The sequence below is a fragment of the Leucoraja erinacea genome, chromosome 9 (genome assembly GCF_028641065.1).
Source record: "Leucoraja erinacea ecotype New England chromosome 9, Leri_hhj_1, whole genome shotgun sequence".
In the NCBI taxonomy this organism is placed as follows: domain Eukaryota; kingdom Metazoa; phylum Chordata; class Chondrichthyes; order Rajiformes; family Rajidae; genus Leucoraja; species Leucoraja erinaceus.
The window spans coordinates 63,481,791-63,506,145 of record NC_073385.1 but is presented as its reverse complement, the minus strand read 5'-3'; the positions used below and the strand labels follow the sequence as shown (position 1 = coordinate 63,506,145).

Sequence of the window (24,355 nt, the reverse complement as noted above, 5' to 3'; positions counted from 1 at the left end):
CAGGCTGCTCACATTCACCCTTCAGGATGCTCTACAATCCGGTACCTTCTGGATCCTGGCACCAGGGAGGTAACACACCATCCTTGAATCCCGCCTGTTACCAGAGAAACATTGGTCTGTACCTCTCACGATGTAGTCCCCTACTACCACAGCTCTGCCTGACGTCTGTCTCTTCGGTTTTGCTTCAGTGTCACCTTTTGACTCGCAGACGTGTCCGCCATTAATAGCAGTATCTTCTGTCCCAACAGCTTCCAAGAGTGTGAACTGTTTTCAAGAGGTCCACCCCCCGGGGTCTCCAGTACTCCAAGCTTCCTTCCCTTCCTCATCGTCATCCACCTTCTCTCTTTGGGTATCTTCGGTGTAATGATCTCACTGTAGGTCCTGTCCAGGAAACTCTTTTTCCCGGATGATCCTGAGCTCATCAAGTTGCTTCTCCAGTGACCCAACATGGTCCTTCAGGAGCTGAACCTGGACATACTTTCCAGTTGTAGCAGCCAGAGGCACCATCAATGTCCCTGATCTCCCACATCCAACAACACACTGAATCAGCTTACCGGTCATTTCTTCACCACTTCTCACCCTCTTCAAATTTGGCAGTCTCCTCCCTCAGCCTCCTCGCCGAAGCCACTTGGGCCAAAGACTCGCACTTTTCTCATAAGAATCTTGAGCCAAAGACTCGCATTTTTCTCATCAGAATCTTGAGCCAAAGACTCGCACTTTCTCACAAGGCACTTCCCTCGACAAGGGCGCTCCCCGACAGGCCGCTCCCCTAGAGCAAACCTTGCTTATATTGGCTGATAAACTGCCTAATTCGCCAATTTACAAATTTAATTCCTCAGCCAATCCCCGTATTCTTTCACCCGTCGCTCATCAGCCGACCTTGAACGTATGTGTTGTTGGCTGGTTCCGTCCAGTTTTTAAATTAACTGCCACTAAAAAGAAACTGAAAAAAAACTCCCAAGAGCTTACCTTCTCAGCCAATCCCCGCACTCTTTCACCTGCCGTTCCTCTGCCGACCTGGAGTTGGCCATTTGGTAACATTCCAATTTACAGCATATTACATTTAACGTCCATTTTCTGAATCATTTGAAGGAACTGGTGCATATCATTTAAGAGCCTCCGTAGCATGCTTATAATATCCTAGAACAGGGTAGGATTACCGGCCTAAAGAACAATGTACCTCCTGCTATTTAATTGTCAAATTCAGCGTACTTAGGTTGGCATCATTGGTGGCCTGCAGATGCAAAGGCTGCAGGGTCAGAGGAAGAGCTCATATTTGCAGTGGAAATTCTACTGAGTTGTGCAAGTTGACTGGTAGATAAGAAAATGGGTGCTTAAGCTTGCTTGCCAAATTTATGATACGAATAGTCTGTAAGCGCCACAAATAGCCTGTAAGTGCCAAATGACATGGAAACACTTAATGATGGGTAAGATTTGTACCAATTTTCAGACAAGTTAATTTACATGACACATTTTTACCTTCTATGGTAGTAGAGTTCCTACACTTGTTCAACTTGATTGCTGTAACTGTTCCACTGTTATTTCCCTTCCTGCTTTCCTGTAAAGAAAGTAAAAAAGACACAAATAATTCTACTCTTCAAGAGTTTATATTTCAATGTCTGTAAAGTTATGCAGAGCTAAATAAAAATGACTGTTGTACCATGTCCTACTTTAAAACTGCTCAAAAGTATTTTTTCCAATTTAAATCCATATAAACATGCCTTTTCTTTATAGTGCCATTCTCAAACACAGGACAAAATATTTAATAACCAATTACCAGAAGCTATGTTAAAGTTCAATTTGCTTCAAACAGATAATACAAAATTCAGTACTACAGTGACGCCTTTATTTCGCCAGGCGGGAGTGGGGAGGACAGCTCTCACAGTATGTAAACACAGACTACTGAGTCCCTCTTTCTTCACATGCAGAGGTAATGTTCAGATATATTTATACCCTAATAATCAGCAATTCTTTATCTTACAGAGCATTGTGCAACCTCTTGCCTTGTTCATATATGGTTAAAATCAGAGGGTTGGCAGGTTCTTCCGATAGAGGAAGTTAGCCCATATATGGTTATGCTGACGGAGCTATTTTTTGCAGATTCAAGCACTCGTGTTTTTTGACCATGTTGATTAATTGTTTGTACATTACAATCTGCAGAGTAAAGGTTATGAACCGAGTTATCTGAACATCTTTCTGATTGTTTATATCATAGATCAAAAATATTGAATCTTATTGAGTTGAAATCTTGCTTGTGTTGGAGAAGAAAGGCAAAACATTCATGTTATTGTGCTGTAATCTCGCTAGTGTTTGTATTATAGGAAAATACACTTGGTGTTTATGCAGAACTCTCACTAGTGTAGTAGGAGAAAGGTTAGGCATTCATTTTCTAACTCCTAAATCTACAGCAGAATCCATTTTGTAACTTACAAATCTTTAAACTCTTTCATTCCTTCCTCTTATCATTACATGATAACATTTACAGTCCGTGGTAGGTACACAATGGTCACAGGAATCTAACAATAAAAATCAGAGCGAAAAAAGATAGAGCCATAATGTAACGCAGTAACCCAGAGTCCACCAAACCATCTGAAAGGCCACCAGCTCCCACTTCCTTCATTGTACCAATGCATGTCACTGCCAACCTGACGGATCTTTATGATCAATACATATTATAGTAAGAAAAGATTTTATTATTATACTAGACTAAGTGGGACCCTTTGGGTCCCAGCATCACACAGGAGGGCTGGTCATCCAACGCAATATTCCACCTCTCCACCAATTCTAATATTGGTGGACAGTTGGTTGGGGGGCTTTCTGGAGCGCTAGTATTGGTGTTATGGGCTGAAGGGACTGGTTTCCAGAGGGCTAGTATGCAAATTGTGCGCCAAATGGATTCTTGGGCTGGCGTCTCAGTCAATCAAGCCTGTTGTGCTGGCAACTCACTCACTCACGGCTGGTGGGCTGGTAGTTGACTCACGGCTAATCCTTGAAATTCTATTTCAAGCAGGGTATAAGGCCACCAAATTCAAGTGCAGTTTCTTACCACTTCTAGCAGGGTGCAAGGCCACCAACTTCAAGTGCAGTTTCATACCATTTGAAGACAGCGAGTCGTGACCTCTCCCTCCTCCATCTTGCAGAGACTGAGCCACACCCACATTTCCGGCTTTTATAACCCCCCCCCCATCCCCACCGGAAAAGGTGTGGCTTTCATGGACTGATTGACAGGAGACTCAACATTTTTTTAAAAACCAATAACACTTTTATTTTTCATTGATGGGAAGAATTATCTGCATCTGCTCAGCGGAGGGGGACTAAGTAAGATGGCCAGAAATCACAGCCGTAAGTGGTAGCGTTTTGTCTAAAATCAATATACAGTGCAAACAGGAAGTAAGTGCATTTACAGTAGTGCCTTTTAACTTCAAGCCACACCCAAGCCATCATTTGCAGTAAGTAGTGCCTTTCAACTTCAAGCCAAAGCAACCAAGCCACCATTTGCAGTAAGTAGTGCCTTTCAACTTCATGCCACCATTTGCAGTAAGTGGTGTCTTTCAACTTCAAGCCACACCCAAGCCACACCCAAGCTACCATTTGCAGTAAGTAGTGCCTTTCACCTTCAAGCCACACCCAAGCCACACCCAAGTTACCATTTGCAGTAAGTGGTGTCCTTCAACTTCAAGCCACACGCAAGCCATCATTTGCAGTAAGTAGTGCCTTTCAACTTCAAAGCTCCCAAGCCACCATTTGCAGTGTGGTGTCTTTCAATTTCAAGCCACCATTTGCAGTAAGTAATGCCTTTCAACTTCAAGCCAATGCACCCACGCCCCCCAATTGCAGTAAGTAGTGCCTTTCAACTTTTCAACTTCAAGCCACACCCAAGCCATCATTTGCAGGAAGTAGTGCCTTTCAACTTCAAAGCTCCCAAGCCACCATTTGCAGTGTGGTGTCTTTCAATTTCAAGCCACACCCAAGTTACCATTTGCAGTAAGTAGTGCCTTTCAACTTCAAGCCAAAGCACCCAAGCCACCATTTGCAGTAAGTAGTGCCTTTCAACTTCATGCCACCATTTGCAGTAAGTAATGCCTTTCAACTTCAAGCCACACCCAAGCCACCATTTGCAGTAAGTAATGCCTTTCAACTTCAAGCCATTTTGCAGGAAGTAGTGCCTTTCAACTTCAAGTCAAAGCTCCCAAGCCACCATTTGCAGTAAGTGGTGTCTTTCAACTTCAAGCCACACACAAGCCACCATTTGCAGTAAGTAGTGTCTTTCAACTTCAAGCCACACCCAAGCCACCATAAGCAGTAATAGGTGCCTTTCAACTTCAAACCACAATTTGCAGTAAGTAGTGCCTTTCAACTTCAAGCCAATGCACCCACGCTCCCATTTGCAGCAAGTAATGCATTTTAACTTCAAGCCATTGCACCCAAGCCACCATTTGCAGTAAGTAGTGCCTTTCAACTTCAAGCCACACCCAAGCCATCATTTGCAGTAAGTAGTGCCTTTCAACTTCAAGTCAAAGCTCCCAAGCCACCATTTGCAGGAAGTAGTGCCTTTCAACTTCAAGCCAAAGCAACCAAGCCACCATTTGCAGTAAGTAGTGCCTTTCAACTTCATGCCACCATTTGCAGTAAGTGGTGTCTTTCAACTTCAAGCCACACCCAAGCCACACCCAAGCTACCATTTGCAGTAAGTAGTGCCTTTCAACTTCAAGCCACACCCAAGCCACCATTTGCACTAAGTAGTGCCTTTCAACTTCAAACCAAAGCAACCAAGCCACCATTTGCAGTAAGTAGTGCCTTTCAACTTCAATGCAAGCTCCTAAGCCACCATTTGCAGTAAGTAGTGCCTTTCAACTTCAAGCCAAAGCAACCAAGCCACCATTTGCAGTAATAGTGCTTTTCAACTTCAAGCCAAAGCAACCAAGCCACCATTTGCAGTAATAGTGCCTTTCAACTTCAAACCAAAGCTCCCAAGCCACCATTTGCAGTAAGTAGTGCCTTTCAACTTCATGCCACCATTTGCAGTAAGTAATGCCTTTCAATTTCAAGACACACCCAAGCCAAGCCAACCAGGGGGGGGGCGGGGAGGGGGGGAGGGGCGGGGGGGGGGCTTTCTGGAGCGCTAGTATGAACCATTTTAGAACCAATAGACATTTTTCACAAGCTTTAGAACCAATAGACATTTTTTGCAAGCTTTAGAACCAATAGACATTTTTTTTGCAAGCTTTAGAACCAATAGACATTTTTTGCAAGCTTTAGAACCAATAGACACTTTTTGCAAGCTTTAGAACCAATAGACATTTTTTTGTAAGCTTTAGAACCAATAGACACTTTTTTTGCAAGCTTTAGAACCAATAGACATTTTTTTGCAAGCTTTAGAACCAATAGACATTTTTTTACAAGCTTTAGAACCAATAGACATTTTTTTGCAAGCTTTAGAACCAATAGACATATTTTTGCAAGCTTTAGAACCAATAGAGACACTTTTTGCAAGCTTTAGAACCAATAGAGACACTTTTTGCAAGCTTTAGAACCAATAGACATTTTTTTGCAAGCTTTAGAACCAATAGACACATTCTGCAAGCATTTTAGAACCACTGAGGGCACTTACATTTGAGTAGACATGTGTTCAGTGTTATTCCCAGCTCAGAGAAACGTGACCCTCTGCCTTCCTCCAGCTTGCAGACACTGATTGAGGCACACCACTTCCTGGTTTTATAGTCCCTCCCCCCTGCCGCCAGCGGGGGCAGCAGAGAGAATGGGGAATTTTGTAAAAACATTAATATCTCTGTCATTTTTAATCGACGGGAAAAATCCTCGGCACACATGCGGCGGAGGGGGGCTCTGAGCAAGGTGGCCAAAAATGACGGCCGTAGGTGGCGTCGTTCTCTCGGAAATCGCAGCACAGATCGCCAAAACTGGTCAAGAACAGAATTTTAGTAATATAGATTTATTAATCAGTTGCAGAAATGGAGGCATACGTGTCCGATTGTAATTTGTTTTAAACCAGTCCTTGAAGGGATACCTTCTTCAGCATGCATTAGGATATGGCACAAACTCAACATACTAATCAGATAGGAAAGCCTGTTTTCCTCACAGCTACGAGTTCACTGTGTTCTGTGTGAAAGTTGTTAGTTGAATTTCATATTCTAATTTCTACCTTCACATCCCAAATGCTGTTGTTTCCCGGCGACATCCCTGGCAGCCGAAGGTATGCTCATAACCCGCATACAAAGTGTGTTACATTCACTAGTTGTGGTGGTCTCAGAGAAGAGATTGTGGTGCGTGAGTTGTTTCCCAAATATACTCTTTTTCTTGGGTTGTTACAATGACAAGTGGCATTTATTGGTTTACGGGGATTGCTTACTAGTCTCAGTTGGGGAATTCTCCAAATTCTGGTCTCATCTATTTTCCAACCTGGTTTAAATGGGGGAGTGTACCATCCTTTAAAATTGTTATATATATATTATTAATATATAGTTATTAATTTAATTATACTTTTTCCAGTTACAAATTCTTTTGCAATCGGTTAGGTGTATCCAACGAGGATGATCTTCAACCTTTACTGCTGGAGGTGTAGTCAGTAGTACTTGGAAGGGCCCCTTCCACCGTTCTCCCAGTTACTTATTATTACATAGTCTCCTAGTTGTAAGGATTCGCCGTTGTGGTCAGCTGACAGTGGTTTCTGCCTTTCTGTGGTTCAGTGTCTTCTGTAAGACTGACAAGGTTTGGGTCAATTGCTGTGCATATGTAATTAATTCATCACTAAGATCCTGTCCAGTCTCAGTCAAGGCTTGACCTAAACTCTGTAACTACTTACAAGGCAGACCCTTTAACAATGGATCATTATTTAAAAAAAAAACAATTTAAAAATTATTTCCAATTCATTCAGTCTATCTTCCCAAATGCACAATTTCAAATTAACAGATTTTTTTTCCTGAGATAAAGGCATTTCCAATCACATCCAACATTTCAATCTGGATTCCACGTGGCCAGTGTGCAATTCAGGTCTCTCTTGAATTCAATTCAAAAGGTAAGAAATAGGAAGAAACCAAACTTAAAATATCGACAAGGTCGCCAATCCTAATGCCAGGTTACGCAGCAAAGAAAATGAAGAGTCTCTTTGCTGAGCCACATCCCCTGTTTAATAAAAGCTGATAAGACAGAGAATAAACAGTTAATTTCCACATAGGTAGCCAACATATTTCCAAAGAACCAAGGACAAGAAAATAACTGTGTGCAGCTCCACCCCGACACAACTGATACTTCTTAAAAAGACACTACCTCTTAAAACACGATACTCCACAAAGATGTATCACGTAAATGAGCAAGCTCATTCAATGACATCCTATTTCATCTGAATTATAGGATTAATTCAACATTCACCCAGAACCGGTTCCACAAACAAGTAAGTCTTTACACCCTTTACATCACTCTACACCCTTTTTTCTGTAACATTCACTCACAATTTTCCATACCTCATGCAATATGCTGAATCTCAGATATTCACTCACTTTAAAGCAATAACATTCTCACAAGAGTAAAACACATCTCAAGGAAATCATGCAAAACTCTTAAAACTTTGATACACCCAAAAATATCAATTTGTTTCATTACAACACATACTGAAGAACGGTCTCTACCGAAATACACATTTACACATCCCTTATATCCCACTCGACTCTCTCTCTGTTGCTGCTGCTACTGCTCCCCCACTTAGATATGGGTCATTTCATTAAAGCTTCAAAGTTTAAGCTACATTCCGCATTCACTTCCCTCCTTTTCAGCATACGTAAGGGAGTGTATATTGTTTAAAGAATGGGCAGGAAAGCATCAGGTACACAAAATTGTTTGAGAGGGGTGAGCCAGAGGCCCATCAAAGAGTCAACGGCGTAGGCCTCTTGTTTCCAAAGATCTTTTTACGTTGCAGAACTTCATGAATTAACTTTACATTCTCTTTTCTGACAGAGCCGTTCTGTCTACTATAATCTTTGGTTTTGCGGGGACCAATGTGCAGAATTCGTAATCTGCTGTGCGGGCAGTAATGTTAGCTGGGGGATTCACCCGGGAGACTTTGTTGTGGCCACTCATATGGGCATTGCACTTATTAATGGCCAATTGGACTGGAACGACTAAAGCATGCAGTAGCTGTGCAGTAGCCAGCACTGTTTTTAAGTTGCAACATAGAAACATAGAAATTAGGTGCAGGAGTAGGCCATTCGGCCCTTCGAGCCTGCACCGCCATTCAATATGATCATGGCTGATCATCCAACTCAGTATCCCGTACCTGCCTTCTCTCCATACCCCCTGATCCCCTTAGCCACAAGGGCCACATCTAACTCCCTCTTAAATATAGCCAATGAACTGGCCTCAACTACCCTCTGTGGCAGAGAGTTCCAGAGATTCACCACTCTCTGTGTGAAAAACGGTCTTCTTCTTGTTGGAGTGAGAGAGAATTGCTGTGGTAGTTTACTGTATCCACTGCCAGTAGAAATTAACCAAGGCCAGAAAAGCCCTCATCTGTTTTAGGGGTGGTCGGGCTGGTATGGTTCACAATGGGATTGGTCCAATTCCCTGTAATTCAGGGTCTTGCCGCACCTCACACTTGCCCGGTTACTCACAATCTTTCCCCTCTCTCTACATCAGGGAGACAAGCTCTGTATTTGCAAACAGGTCAGTTTGTTGTTTCGAGTTTGTTTTAAACTGTACCGACTGTTGGCTGCACAATATTAAAGTTCTTAGGGCAGTGAATAGCCTCAATTCCTGCGGGGTAGTTAAGGTACTGTAGATCAGTATCACTCCGCCCACAGGTTTAATAGAAAGCCTGTTTCTCTTTCTTCCCCAGTCTTGAGTTATGTGTTAAGATTAAGCTACCTATGCTGTATTGCTAATAAAAGTATTTTGAGCTTAATCACTGTTCGTGAGTTAAGTCATTTGAACAACAGGTTCCAACAACATGGTGTTAAAAAACTTGGACTCACTCGTTGCCTAATTTTACTTCGGAGTCACGTGAGTGATTCCGTGAAGATCCCAGCCCAGTGCGCAGGTGCGGCATTATCGCACAGCTGTGCAACACGCGGCCAGCGGGAGTCGGGCGCTCCCGCAACCAAGGACGTGAGGTAAGTACTTACCTTAATCGGGCCTTGTGGTTTTTTGCTCCAGGGGGAGCAAAGCAGCAGAGGAAGCGGCCCCCGTTCGACTCCAGCGAAGGAGCCGACAGTGGAGGGGGAAAGGCGCAAACGGGACCGCACACGCTGCGGACCGCTGACAGGGAGCTGCGCTATGCCGGTCCGCTGAACAGCTGTTTGGTAACAGCAGCGGACCGGAGGGAAATTTAAAAACCCGACCGGCAGCCCTGCAGACTCCTGACAAGGAGAATCGCCGCCCGGGAACCGCTACAATGCCGCCTGAAAAACGGCAGGCAGCCTCTAAATACAGGTAAGACAAAAATCTTACCAAAATTACAGGTTCTACAGGAATCAACTTCCTCCAACACTGGAACAGGTGGAGACAGCAAAAATAAGTATGTCTGTCTCCCCAAGCCAGAGGAGGTCATGGAGTTCAAAACCTCCAGGAAAAAAGGGGCACTGGCTGAATGCCAAGGGAGCTGACACTCCTACCCCAGTGCTATTGCACTAGCCATCTCCCTTGTCGAGGGATTGATGCAACAGCGGAGTTTGAGCTATGCCTCCTCCAATTTATAGCACACCCTTTTGCTCCCTCTTTTGAGGCTAGCTAAGGAGGCCAGGGCTGGGCTGGCTTAAACGCAGGGCAGGCGGACGAGAACAGCAGTATGCCAGGGGAGCAGGATCAGGAAGAGCTACTGGGTGTCGTGGGCCACTACATGGCTCCTCCACGCGACCATCTTCCCAAACAAAGCCCTGCAGGAGCAGGCCTTTCTAGAGGCAAATCCGCAGGCAGCTGGGTCAGCAGACTCGCAGACAAGAGCTAAAAGCAGCGAATTCTGAAGCTCCTAACAGAAGGGTCAAGATGTCACCGCCTTTGCTCGTTTTCCACGGATCATACTCACCTGGCAGGCGAGACGCCATGATCACCAAGGTGGTTCTCCCAGGATGAGACTATCCCGTTGCACTACGAGTGTGCTGACGCCTAAGATGTTCCCAAATTTGGGATACTCGACTGACATTTGTGCATATAAGACCTGCCCGCAACCCCAAATATACGGGGCTATGCAAACCGCTGCTGCGGGAAGAGAACCTGTGCGCCTCATGAGGGCAGGCCATGGAACGAGCAGGACATCGCATCCAACACCCAGCTGGCAGCACCCCTCGGCATCCACCAGCAATATCGAACAAGGACTGGTGAAAGCCTGGCGACCGCTTCACATTACCCCCAAAGTTCTTTTTTGACAGGGGCCCAGTGGGAAAATGCGCCGCCCCACCGACAGCACCAGCATACCAGCAAACTAGGCCTTCATGAAAAACAATAAACATGGAGGTAGGTAGTCTGGTTCCTCCCAGTTTACACTAAATAAGGGTATTCTACTAACTGCAGGGGGGGGGGGGCATTTACACTTGTTGATAAAGCATGGGATGCTGTCACAAATAACTAAATATACTCAACAGTATTAGTGGATAAAAACGAATTCAAATTGGGCATATTACCGCCAGTTCAGCAATGCGCCCAAAGGGCATTTTCTCCCTCTAAGAAAGAGAAGTGAGAAGGTCAAGCTGAACTAGAAAGGCTCATTACTAAACGGATCATGGGAGTAAACATGAACCATTGGAATTTGTATCGAAAATATTCACCAAAACTACAAAAGATGGTGAATGTAGCATCATCATTGATCTAATATCACTAAATAAATCTGTTGAGTATATACACTTTAAGATGGAGACGGGTTTTTGTCACTGCCAGACATCTGATCTCCAAAGGATACCTATGGGGAGCATTGATATGGAAGATGCTAACTATCTTATACCCATACACTAGGATCATTATAGATACCTAAAAATTTTTACCTGGACAATGGATATCCCGGTTAGGGCAACTATGGGAGCATAGAGCATTCCCAATGGTCTAACCTCAGCCCTAAACTATTATAAATATTAAAAATGGCCATGAAAATATTAAGAAAACAAGCATAATCATGGCATATATTGGATGATATCCTCATATTAGGGGAAACAAAGGAATTAGCTGTGGCAGCAGTTCTAGCTACGAAACAGCTCCCTAAAGCTCTGAGGTTCATCCCACGCCCAGATAAACCAGAATTGAAGCCGTTAACTACCATGGATTATCTGGGCTTCAATAACAATTCCATCCATATGACTGTTACTTTGCCAAGGTACTTGGGTCACTATAATCAAATCATGAATGTACCCACTGAAGCTATATCACAATTACGGTGGTGGGCAGACATATATTTGGCATAGTTTTCAGCCCTATTATCATCACCAATCCCAACTTGGTTATTAAAAACCGATGCCAGTACTTTAGGCTGGGGAGCAACTAAACTCCATATCCAGCACAGGTAACAGATGGACCAATTCACAAACATCGTTACTACGGGCATCAACTACTTGGGATTGGTGATCGCCTATTGGGCTAAAAAGCATATGCATTTCAAATGCAGCACGTACATATGTGGTTACGGATTGATAATACTATGGTGGTGGCTTATATCAACCATATGGGGAGCATAAAAATCATTATTGTGCAACAAATTGGTCAAACAGATCTGGCAATGGTGTGTCAAAAGACATTTTAACTATCAGCTGCCTATGTCCTAGGAAGCTAGAACACAGTGGGAGACACCACGTCACGGGTAAAAATTTATGATAACATTGAATAGATGTCAAACCCAAGATATCTGCTAAAGGTATTAAGCAGTTTGAAAGCCAGATATCAATTTGGTTGCACAAGACGGAATCACCAGTAACCTATGTATGTGACTTAGGAACCAGATCAGAGGCAGCAGCGATAGATGCCTACACGCTGGAAGGGGGAATTTCTGCTTTGCCTTCCTCCCTTCTGCCTCATCAGTCGGGCACTTCGCAATACAGATGGAATCTGTCTCCGAGATATTGAACGTGCCCGACCGGCCTACACAGCCATGGTTCCCAGTTCATCACGACATGGTGGGCGAGTCACCTATGGATTTCCCTAGTGGACCATGGTTGCTGACTCAACCCAGTATCAGGCATAAGCCACCCATGCCAGAAAAACATCAAACTCCTGGGTGCAGGGTTAGAATAGACCTTACCAGGGACTGGGATTATCCAAAGGAACCATTACCACCATGTTGGCATCCCTGCGAACAGTCACCAAGAGCTAACATGGGTAAAATACTGCCACGACGCAGGGACAACATACCAAACTATTCAACCACTGACGTATTGGAGTTCCTGGAACATCTACACCATGACTAAAAGGTGAGTTACAGTGCCGTAAATACAGCATGGAGCACCTTGTCTGCTTATCTAAAACAGCAGGACAGCAGAGCATGGAGGTATACCCATGTATGGGATATCGGTGTGATATTGACATATCTCAGAGAATGGCACCAGCCAGATCGCTCAGCTTGCTCAATCTATGTTAAAAACGCTCATGCTTATGGCTCTCGTACACGCTCACAGAGTCCAGTCACTCCATAAAACTAGACTGGATAACATGGTGATTACCCCAGACGCATCCCGTTCATATTCTAGGTCTGGTAAAAATCTAACTCGCAGGTATATGGGACTAGGCGAGATTATGAGTTCGGCACGGACTAGTAGGGTCGAGATCGCCTGTGTTTTCCGTGCTGTAATCGTTATATGGCTATATGGACCAGGAACGCCCAATTCACTGGTGGGATTCCGGGCCTACCCACCAGAGTCCAGGTTGAGTGTGGTGACCCATCTACTACAATATATAGACACAACCCACAATCTTAGATGGAGAGGAAAGCCTATGGGTCAACCACAGAAACCCCAAGACGGGGTACGAGCCAAACCACTCCAAGGTGGCTCAAACAGGTACTGAAAGCTGCCGGAATAGATAATAATACATTTTAATCCCATTCCACTAGGGCAGCATTGATATCAGCGGCTGAACGAATGGACATCCCGGTTGACCACATTCTCAATACGGCAGAATGGTCAAGGGAACGACGTTCAGAACATTTTTATTATAAACCGTTGATAAACCTGATTTAATTGCAGAAAGAATATTACAAACTGCAATATTAATTTAAGCTCAGGGGAGCTCTTTATGTTGTTATTGTTAACAAATACCTTTCTGTTTCTTGTGAAAGCAGATCCACTGGTTGATTACGATAACACTTCCTCCCTCAAAAACTTCGGCAGTGAGTGAAATAAAAACTGTTACACGGTTTGAAATCACAGACCTTTGAAGTCTTCACGGAATCACTCACGTGACTCCGAAGTAAAATAGTAAGATTAAACGAGTACTTACCAGTATGAAGTTTGATCTGTATTTTATGAGGAGTTACGGTGAGGTATTACGTGCCCTCCGCTCCCACCCTCAATATATAGATCAAACTAATAAACTGATGTCTCATGATCTTTACTATCTTACTTCAAATATTGTGTATATCCTGTGATTTCACACCGCTGCTTCGAAGTATGCCGCACCTGCGCACTGGGCTGGGATCTTCACGTAATACCTCACCGTAACTCCTCATAAAATACAGATCAAACTTCATACTGGTAAGTATTCGTTTAATCTTACTATTATATTGCTTTTATTTTAGTTTGTTATTTTATCCAGTACATGTTCTACTATGGCTTCTGCTCTCCGAAAACTAGAGATCCTGGTGTTTGACAAAGACCTCACAGAACGGTGGCGCATATTTGAAGAGGATTTCACCATTTACATAGACGCGGCTCGCCCAGCTGCTGCTCCAGTCATGGAGAGACACTTGTTCTTCTCCGGAAGCCAGAGACATGGGAAACGTATGTAAGTGCTTTGAAGCACAATGCCAGTCGGTGCGCTTTTGGAGATTTATGTGACAGCGTAGCCCGTGACCGTCTGGTCTATGGTGCCCGCAATGATAAATTACGGTTCCAAAGCGTTTTCCTTGACTACAGCTTAATAACTGCGAAAAAACGTACACTCAAATTCTGGAAAAAGATAACAGTTCCCACAGTGAAGATGTGGATCACTGAAAGGACCGAGACGGGGGGGGGGGGGGGGGGGGGGGGGGGGGGAGGGATAGTGGGACATATCTCCGTTTTCTTTTTCTCTCTTTTTTTTCCCTTCTCGCACTTCATTCTTTCCTTTTTACTTTTGTTTTCCGTTTCATGTACTAATTTATAAAGTGTTAAAAATGAAGCTGTACGAAAATTGTATGATTGTTTTGCCGATTGCTTTATTCTTGTACAATTGCTTCTAATAAAATAAACATTAAAAAATATGTAAATTACGGGATGAGTTTCTGCGCGATACTGAACTTACTCTAGAGGCTGCTGAATACCGCTGCCGCATTGCAGAAATGGCTGATACTTATACAAAAGTTTTGGGACATGGCCCCCACTCTGTTCATGACATTAATGTTGTCACCACATTTAATCAAATCTCCGGCCTTTCTCCTCAAGTGCCCATCATTCTATCGCTAAACTCATAGACAATTGTTTTAACTGTGGGTGTTCACATGTTGCAGCTCGTGACCGTTGCCCTGCATATGGAAAATGTTGACATTTCTGTAAAGAAAGGAACCACTTCTTCAAATACTGCCGCTCACGTAGCAACAGAGTTCAAACAAGACAGCCTGTCAATTCACTCGACCATGAGAACCTGCTCTCGGAACGCTCTCAACCAGCTGCCATGGATTTTCAGCCTGCCAGCGAAGATTCTGATTTGGATGTTCACTCCCTGTCTGATTTACCACATAAACATCAAGATCCCAACGTTGCTTTGCTCATTAATGGCAAGAAAGTTTTTCTGCCAGTTGATACTGGAGACAGGTGTAATGTGATGTGTTTATCTGAATTAAAAAATATATGAAAAACAGAGACTATCACTCCTACAGATGCCTCCCTTCTGCCATTTGCTGCAGGTCCAGTGCACCCTACCGGTCAAGTTGAGTTATGCTGCTGTCTTAACTAATGTATCCACAAACTGAATTTGTGTGTTGTTCGTGAGAATGTGCCATCCCTGCAGGGTGTCAACGCCTGTCATGACCTAGGGCTTGTCTCTTTCAGTCCTTGTTTGTCATCTGACCACAACCTGCGACTTTACACAAAAAGTCCTGACGAAATACAAACCTTTGTTTGACAAGCTGGGCAGGTTGCCTGTTAAATACACAATTACAATCAACCCTGAGGTACTTCCAGTTGGCCGTCCAGCACACATGATTCTCCATGCCATGCGGGAACGTGTTCAAAGTGAACTGAACAGAATGGTGTCTCTAGGTGTTATTGCCCCCGTCGCTGACTCCACGGATTGGGTCTCGACCATGGTTGTGGCAATAAAGAAGAATAAGGACGAAATACGGATTTGCATCAATCCCAAGGACTTAAACACAGCCATTAAATGACCTCACTATCCCATGCGCACTGTGGACAAGATTGCAGCGCAGCTGGCTGAAGTGACTGTATTCACAGTACTAGATGCCAAGAGTTCATTCTGGCAGATTCCGCTGGAACGCAACTCCTAAGTTAACTACCTTCAGCACACCATTCGGGCGATACATATTTCTTTGCATGCCTTTTGGTATAAGTTCTGTTAGTGAGGTATTTCAAAGAGCTATGGAGCAATTATTTGCAGGTTACCCATGCTCCATTGTAATGGATGATATCCTCGTTGCTGGACAAACTATCGAAGAACACAATGCTAATCTGACAAAGGTCCTGGACCACGCCAATGCCATCAACCTCAAGTTAGAGCTCCAAAAATGTAAATTCAGGGTAAGTGAGCACTAAGGACGGCCTAAAAACTGATCCGGCAAAAACCAGTGCCATCAACAAGCTCCCGGTACCCAAAGACATGCTCACCCTGCAGAGATTACTTGGCAAGGTTAACTACCGGAGTAAATTTATTCCAAACTTCAGTGAAATATCAGCCCCGCTGTACCAGCTTACCCACAAAGACACTGTTTGAGCCTGGCACAAACAACAGCAGAGTGCGTTCAACACTCTTAAGCAGCAGATATCTTGTGTTCCTACTCTCGCTTATTTTGATCCTAAAGGGCCTGTCCCACTGTACGAGGTAATTCAAGAGTTCTCCCGAGTTTTGCCCTGATTCGAACTCGTAGAATGTACGTATCGGGTATGTAGGAGCTCGTGGATGTCTCGTAGCGGCTCGTAACTCTTGAATTAGTCTGTTGAACAGTTTTGACTGTTTTACTGTTCTTTTTACAATCCATGTTCTTGCGATATCGTTACCTAAATCCGAATTTTATTAGTTATTTATGTTATGACATCGGTTGGAAGCTGCATACCAAATCTTGTTGCGCTTATGTGCAATGACAATAAAATATATTATTATTATTATTATTATTATTATTATTATTATGGCAGGTACTCGGGAAACGGGGTAACGTGTGAACTTTTTTCAACAGTGTGAAAAATGTACACGAGTAAAAAAATACTTGTGATGAACTTACCACGAGTTTGATTTATTTTTTTTAACTCAGGAGAGCTCTTGGGTAAACTCGCATAGTGGGACAGGGGCTTAAACAACCAGTCACACTGACTTGTGACGCTTCACAACACGGACTTGACGCAGCATGTCTTCAAAATTACGGTAGCGGTAAAAAGCCTGTTGTCTATGCCTCGCGCACCATGACTGACACAGAACAACACTTCGGACATACGATCACGATTGAAGCTGACCACCAACCTCTGGTCAGCATCTTTAACAAACCGATTCATGCCTCTCCATGACACTTGCAGCGGATGTTGCTGCAACTTCAAAAGTATGACATTGTTCTGACTTACAAACATGGTAAGGATATGCACCTGGCTGACACTCTCTCGTGCACCCCGAAAGGCCTGCGAGGGTCTGCCCTCATCAGATGATGACTTCATCATAATGACTGTGTCTTTTATTCCGTCGTCTTGTGTGGAGGACCTGGTTGCCCACACTGCTGCTGACAGTACCTTACGGTTGCTCACCTCCGTCATTAAATGCGGCTGGCCAGACAAACACTACAATGTACCGCTGCCACTTTGGCCCTTCTTTGCCGTCCGCAATGAGCTAGTGCTGCAGGATGGCATTATCGTAAAAGGCCACAAGGCTGTAGTCCCTGTTTCGCTGCACAGCAAGTATTTTAACACTGTCCATGCAGGCCACCCAGGCATTGAAGCCACTGTACTACGAGCAAAAAACATGTTTTACTGGCCAGGTATGGCTGAATACATCCTCGAGAATGTGGCATCCTGTGCAGTGTGTAACAGCTTGGCACCTCATCAACAAAAGCAACCACTTCTCTCACACCCGGCTCCTGCCCTCCCATGGTGTACAGTGGCAACTGACATATTTGAGTGGCATGGCAAGCAGTACCTGGTACTTGTCAACTTGTATTCCGGCTGATTTGACAGATTTTCTTAGCAGACGCACTTCTTACGGGGTAGTTTTAAAATGCACTTGCCATTTTGCAGACCTGAGCTCCTTGCATACTGCTATCTGATAACGGCAGTCAATTTATCAGCCAACACTTCAAAGAGTTTGCTGCACGCTGGAGTTTTCGCCACATCACCAGCAGTCCTGAATATCCAGTCGAAAGGGCTGGCTGAACGGGCTGTCAAGGGTGCCAAAGAGCTCGTTGAACGATCCCACGGAGCTAATTCCGACGTGTACCTGGACCTACTCAACCTAAGCAACATCTTCCATGACCTTGTCTTTGGTTCACCTGCTCAACGTTTTTTGTCAAGGCAGACCCGAGCCAAGGTGCCGGGGGCAGATCAGGCATTGATCCTGCAGGTGGTCCCACCACCAGAAGTCCAGTCCAGGCTGCAACAAAAGCGTGACATTCAAAACAGTGATATGACAAAACATGCAGATAACTGCCACCATTAACCAAGTTAATGGTGGTTCGTTTGCAAACTGACAAAGGTCATCACGTGTAATTTCTGGAACTGCCTCTGAGCTACGCTCATATTTGGTCAGTGCTGATGGCGGCGCCTACAGACGTACCAGACAACATATCTTGCCTATGAATGAGCCGGCTCCACCTCTGTATTAGCCAGACCGTACAAATGTACTTCCGTCCAAATCCAGCAGCATCGGCCCACCTGTACCAGCACAACCCACTCCTGAAACGACAGCTCCGCCAATGGCGACGCCTCCTCCGCCTGTGCCAAAGTCCCCTGTTTCATCACCAGGAATGCTGTTTCAATCTCCACCACCACTCATGCCACCGACTCTGTCCCTGGTGGCGAAGAGCTGAGATGGTTTATATCGCACACGTGCTGGTCGTGTTTGCAAGCCCACCGTGAAGTACCCGGGCTATGTTTGAATTTCCTCCAGCTAATTATCAATTGCTATGCATGCGTTATTTAGTCAATGGTTTTGTACTGACATTAAATTCTTTAAAAGGATATAGATCAGCGTCACTCATGTTATGGTTTAATAGAAAGCCGGTTTTCCCTTTCTTCCCCAATCTTGAGCTATGTGTTAAGATGAAGTTACCTATGCTGTATTGCTCATAAAAGTATTTGGATCTTAATCACTGTTCGTGAGTTAAGGCATTTGAACAACAGGTTCCAACAACAGGCACAGTGCCTCGAAAGCCACCAGCCCAACATCCTGCTTTTTCACTTTTCAGTCTTCTTTCATTCATCAGCTATTGCTCTTCCTCTTCTGCCTTAAGCCCTCTCCCTTCTTCTTTCTCATCTTCCTTTTCAGTTTGTCCTTCTTCGGGAGTTGCCCTTCCCTGGAGGAGTACTGGAACCCCTCCTCTTCACAGGGTCTAAGTGGGGTAGTTCCTGCCGTCAGTGACTGGTGGCCAGGGCGTGGTGTACACCATTTCCAATTTAGTTTCTCTCCCCGAATTTGTTCCTCATCCCCCTCGTCTATAAACAGGGTCGCCATGCCAGACAAGGGGTCCCCAGGGTATTTTGCTTAGGTTTCCATTTTTGCATACCAATTGTTTATATTCTGTTGGCCAACCGTATTCTCTTTTTTGAAAATCTTTTTGACTGATCATAATGGAATCTTTATGTTTTCCCAGATCCAAATAACACATATGCTGTACCGAAACTCCCACATGTACCGGAGCTCCCATATCATAGAAACATAGAAAATAGGTGCAGGAGTAGGCCATTCGGCCCTTCGAGCCTGCACCGCCATTCAATATGATCATAGCTGATCATCCAACTCAGTATCCTGTACCTGCCTTCTCTCCATACCCCCTGATCCCTTTAGCCACAAGGGCCACATCTAACTCCCTCTTAAATATAGCCAATGAACTGGCCTCAACTACCTTCTGCGGCAGAGAAATTCCAGAGATTCACCATTCTCTGTGTGAAAATAGTTTTCCTCATCTCGGTCCTAAAAGATTTCCCCCTTATCCTTAAACTGTGACTCCTTGTACTGGACTTCCCCAACATCGGGAACAATCATCCTGTATCTAGCCAGTCCAAACCCCTTAAGAATTTTGTAAGTTTCTATAAGATCCCCCCTCAATTTCTAAATTCTAGCGAGTACAATCCCAGGAATCAGTCTGGTGAACCTTCTCTGTACTCCCTCTAAGGCAAGAATGTATTTCCTCAGATTAGGAGACCAAAACTGTACGCAATACTCCAGGTGTGCTCTCACCAAGACCCTGTAGAATTGCAGTAGAACCTCCCTGCTCCTATACTCAAATCCTTTTGCTATGAATGCTAACATACCATTTGCCTTCTTCACTGCCTGCTGCACCTGCATGCCTACTTTTAATGACTGGTGTACCATGACACCCAGGTCTCGTTGCATCTCCCCCTTTCCTAATCGGCCACCTTTCAGATAATAATCTACTTTCCTGTTTTTGCCACCAAAGTGGATAACCTCACATTTATCCACATTATATTGCATCTGCCATGCATTTGCCCACTCACCCAGCCTATCCAAGTCACCTTGCAGCCTCCTAGCATCCTCCTCACAGCAAACACTGCCCCCCAGCGTCATGTCATCCGCAAACTTGGAGATGTTGCATTCAATTCCCTCGTCCAAATCATTAATATATATCGTAAATAGCTGGGGTCCCAGAACTCAGCCTTGCGGTACCCCACTAGTCACTGCCTGCCATTGTGAAAAGGACCCGTTTACTCCTACTCTTTTGCTTCCTGTCTGCCAGCCAGTTCTCTATCCATATCAATACTGAACCCCCAATACCGTGTGCTTTAGGTTTGTATACTAATCTCTTCTGTGGGACCTTGTCAAAAGCCTTCTGAAAGTCCAGATATAACACATCCACTGGTTCTCCCTTATCCACTCTACTAGTTACATCCTCGAAAAATTCTATAAGATTCGTCAGACATGATTTACCCTTCATAAATCCATGCTGACTTTGTCCAATGATTTCACCACTTTCCAAATTTGCTGCTATCCCATCTTTAATAACTGATTCTAGCAGTTTCCCCACTACTGACGTTAGACTAACTGGTCTGTAATTCCCCATTTTCTCTCTCCCTCCCTTTTTAAAAAGTGGTGTTACATTAGCTACCCTCCAACCCTCAGGAACTACTCCAGAATCTAAAGAGTTTTGAAAAATTATCACTAATGCATCCATTATTTCTGGGGCTACTTCCTTAAGTACTCTGGGATGCAGCCTATCTGGCCCTGGGGATTTATCGGCCTTTAATCCATTCAATTTACCTAACACCACTTCCCGGCTAACCTGGATTTCACTCAGTTCCTCCATCTCATTTGACCCCCGGTCCCCTGCTATTTCCGGCAGATTATTTATGTCTTCCTTAGTGAAGACAGAACCAAAGTAGTTATTCAATTGGTCTGCCATGTCCTTGTACCCCATGATCAATTCACCTGTTTCTGACTGCAAGGGACCTACATTTGTTTTAACTAATCTTTTTCTCTTCACATATCTATAAAAGCTTTTGCAGTCAGTTTTTATGTTCCCTGCCAGTTTTCTTTCATAATCTATTTTCCCTTTCCTAATTAAGCCCTTTGTCCTCCTCTGCTGGTCTCTGAATTTCTCCCAGTCCTCTGGTAGGCTGCTTTCTCTGGCTAATTTGTACGCTTCATCTTTTGTTTTGATACTATCCCTGATTTCCCTTGTTAGCCACAGATGCACTACTTTCCCTGATTTTTTTTTTGCCAAACTGGGATGAACAATTGTTGTAGTTCATCCATGCAGTCTTTAAATGCCTTCCATTGCATATCCACCGTCAACCCATTAAGAATCAATCGCCAGTCTATCTTGGCCAATTCACATCTCATACCCTCAAAGTTACCTTTCTTTAAGTTCAGGACTCTTGTTTCTGAATTAACGATGTCACTCTCCATCCTAATGAAGAACTCAACCATATTATGGTCACTCTTGCCCAAGGGGCCACGCACAACATGACTGCTAACTAACCCTTCCTCATTACTCAATACCCAGTCTAGAATAGCCTGCTCCCTCGTTGGTTCCTGTACATGCTGGTTTAGAAAACTATCCCGCATACATTCCAAGAAATCCTCTTCCTCAGCACCCTTGCCAATTTGATTCACCCAATCTATATGTAGATTGAAGTCACCCATTATAACTGTTTTACCTTTGTTGCACGCATTTCTAATTTCCTGTTTGATGCCATCCCCAACTCCACTACTACTGTTCAATTTGCCCAAGGCTTCCAAATCTCCTTCATTTTATAAATTACTGAATGGGTGGGGGATGGAGGATGAAGGCAGATGGAGAGATGGTGGGGAAACGCGAGTTCCTTTCATAGCGTGCGGAGAGGGTGTGCCAGGGGTAAAGTTGCAGGGAGGGCAGGAGTGTTGTGAAGGAGGGGGTCGGGGATTATATCAGTAACTCACTCACTCACCGCTGCCGCAGTGCTCCGGGCATGGACAGCAGAACCGGCTGCCACTTCAGCGCCTGCAGCCGGCCCGCTTACCTCTGGCAGTGCTCTCCGACTGAACATCTCTCACCTGCCGTTCACCGGCTTCGCTCATGTCAGCCGCTTCTCGCAAATCCTTAAACTCCCCCAGCCAAGTAACCTCAATTGGTCCCTTGATCGCGTTGTTGGAGTTTAAGGATTTGCGGGAAGCGGCTGACATGAACGAGGCCGGCGAGAGGTTTTCAGACGGAGGGCACTGCCAGAGGTGAGCGGGGCCGGCAGAAGGGGCTGTCCGGTCCCGGCGACCACTCACAGCCACCCGAGTTAATTTACTCCCCGGCCACAATGCGGTGGCTCCGTGCCCGGAGCGTTGCAAGTGGGTTACTGGCCAGGATCCCCTCCATCACAACGCTCCTGCCCTCCCCGTAACTTTACCCCGGGCCAGACTCCCCAAACACTGTGAAAGGAGCTCTCCCATCCCCACCCCTGGAAATACGGTATTTAAAAACATATAGCACCAAGAAATGTACTTACCACATTATTGGTACACAAACTCCATTCTTCTCTCTTTGTTTCCTAAGATACACTTCAGATAATGGCAATCCGTATTTGAAAAACCCGCCATGGAGCTTGCGCTGCGCATGCGCAGTACAGCAAAGGCATAATTCTAGCTGCCTTCAGCCCTGCATGTCATTGACGGCTTCAAGCAGCGCTGACGGCACGTCAGCTGCACAGACCTTCGCGTGTTACAAGTGCTGCGGATGAAAGGCATGGAGAATTATGCCTACCTAAGAGATCGAATTCTTAGATAGGCACAATTCTCCCATGCCTTTACTCTTTATATTTAACAATTACCATTTCATAATTTTAGTCAGGGTAGGCAGTGTCTACATTGTCTACCCTGACGGCACGTGCCTGGTATGAACCGAGTTGTCTGAACATCTTTCTGATTGTTTCTATCATAGGGAAAAAATATTGAGTGTTATTGTGCTATAATCTCGCTTGTGTTAGAGAAGAAAGGCAAAACATTCATGTTATTGGGCTGTAATCTCGCTGGTGCTTATACTATAGGACAAGACACTTGGTGTTTATGCAGAACTCTTGCTAATGTAGTAGGAGAAAGGGTGGGATCAATGTAAACACGTGATTTGATGTATGTCATCCAGGGCGGGATGGGGGCAGGATCTATGTGAACCCGTGGTAGATGTGGCCCGCCATCCGCTCAGACATGCCACCCGGCCACTATGCAGAACAAGGTTGCCGCTCCCTGACTTAGTAACTACTTCATTGCTGTGGAAATAATGTCAGTACAATTTTCTGAAAGCTATCACCTTTAGAGCCTCTTCTTTTTCTGTTCAGAAAAAGGTGTAGAATTTCTTGTTGTGTTGTCCACTCCTGCTAGGGCAACCACAACTGTCCTTTGGCTGGAGAATTGTGCAAGAAGCTGCCTTTCGATGAAAGTGCATAAATCTTCCATCAGCAGCAGTGGACACAATAGTCAGTTTTTGAAATTCCAAAGAGGAATGGTTCTCAGGAGCATCAATGAACGACACCAGATCATTGAAGAGCCGCTGGTACGACAACCAAAAGCTTAATCACATAGTGATGATTTAAGGGCTGGTTTAAAGACAAGAATACTTAGTGTGAAACTGACTTTGTTGCAGAGATTGAAACAACTAATTTACATCACCAGCTGGAGATAAACTTATCATCAAACAAAATATCAGGTTGCAAATGGTCTGGATCTGCCTCTGGTAATTCACATGCCAGGGGATTAAGATAATTTCCATGGAATAGGGCTGGCAAAACTGATTGAAAGCAAGGATTTTTAGCTAAGAGGGAATTTCTGCTCAGCCAACACCTTAGGAGGCTTGTTGTGTTGCTCACTCCAGCTAGGGCAACCACAACTGGCCTTTGGCTGGAGAATTGTGCAAGAATTTGGCTGGAGAAATGTGCAAGAATTTGCTGCAAAGGGTGTGAGGTGTAAAAGTAGGAGATGATTGATGCAATTTTACAGATTGCTGGTCAGCCTGGAGTGCTGAATATAGTTTTGGTCTGCATATTTAATAAATAAAGCTGTCCCTCTGTTCCAATTTTTAATGAAGCCAAATACAACAGTACGAGAAAAGAATTAGAAAGTGAACTGGGAAAGATTAAAGGTGAGGTGGTAGATGAGCAGTGGTAGAAAGTGAAATTAAACAGTTTAAATGTTCGCAGTTTAAGAATATGGGGTAGGCCTTTTACAACGGAGATGAGGAAAAAAGTTTTCACCTGGAGAGTTGTGAATCTGTAGAATTCTTTGCCACAGGAGGCTCGAAGTGGTCTGCATCCTGATGGCTTAGGATGTGGCCACAAAGACAGTGGAAATAATCTATCAATCTTGACAGTTAACGTATGGTAAGACATTG

The 24,355-nt window shown here is 44.4% G+C and overlaps 1 protein-coding gene across 5 annotated transcripts in view; it reads right to left on the bottom strand.

The window, feature by feature from the left end:
* LOC129700484 (MAX gene-associated protein-like) overlaps nt 1-24,355 on the bottom strand; it is a 172,098-nt gene that overhangs the window by 80,599 nt on the left and 67,144 nt on the right. For all 5 annotated transcript variants that reach the window (XM_055641009.1, XM_055641011.1, XM_055641012.1 and 2 more), the window contains exon 15: nt 1,480-1,558. In XM_055641009.1, coding sequence (XP_055496984.1) covers nt 1,480-1,558 — 79 coding nt within the window. The remainder of the gene's footprint in view (nt 1-1,479; nt 1,559-24,355) is intronic.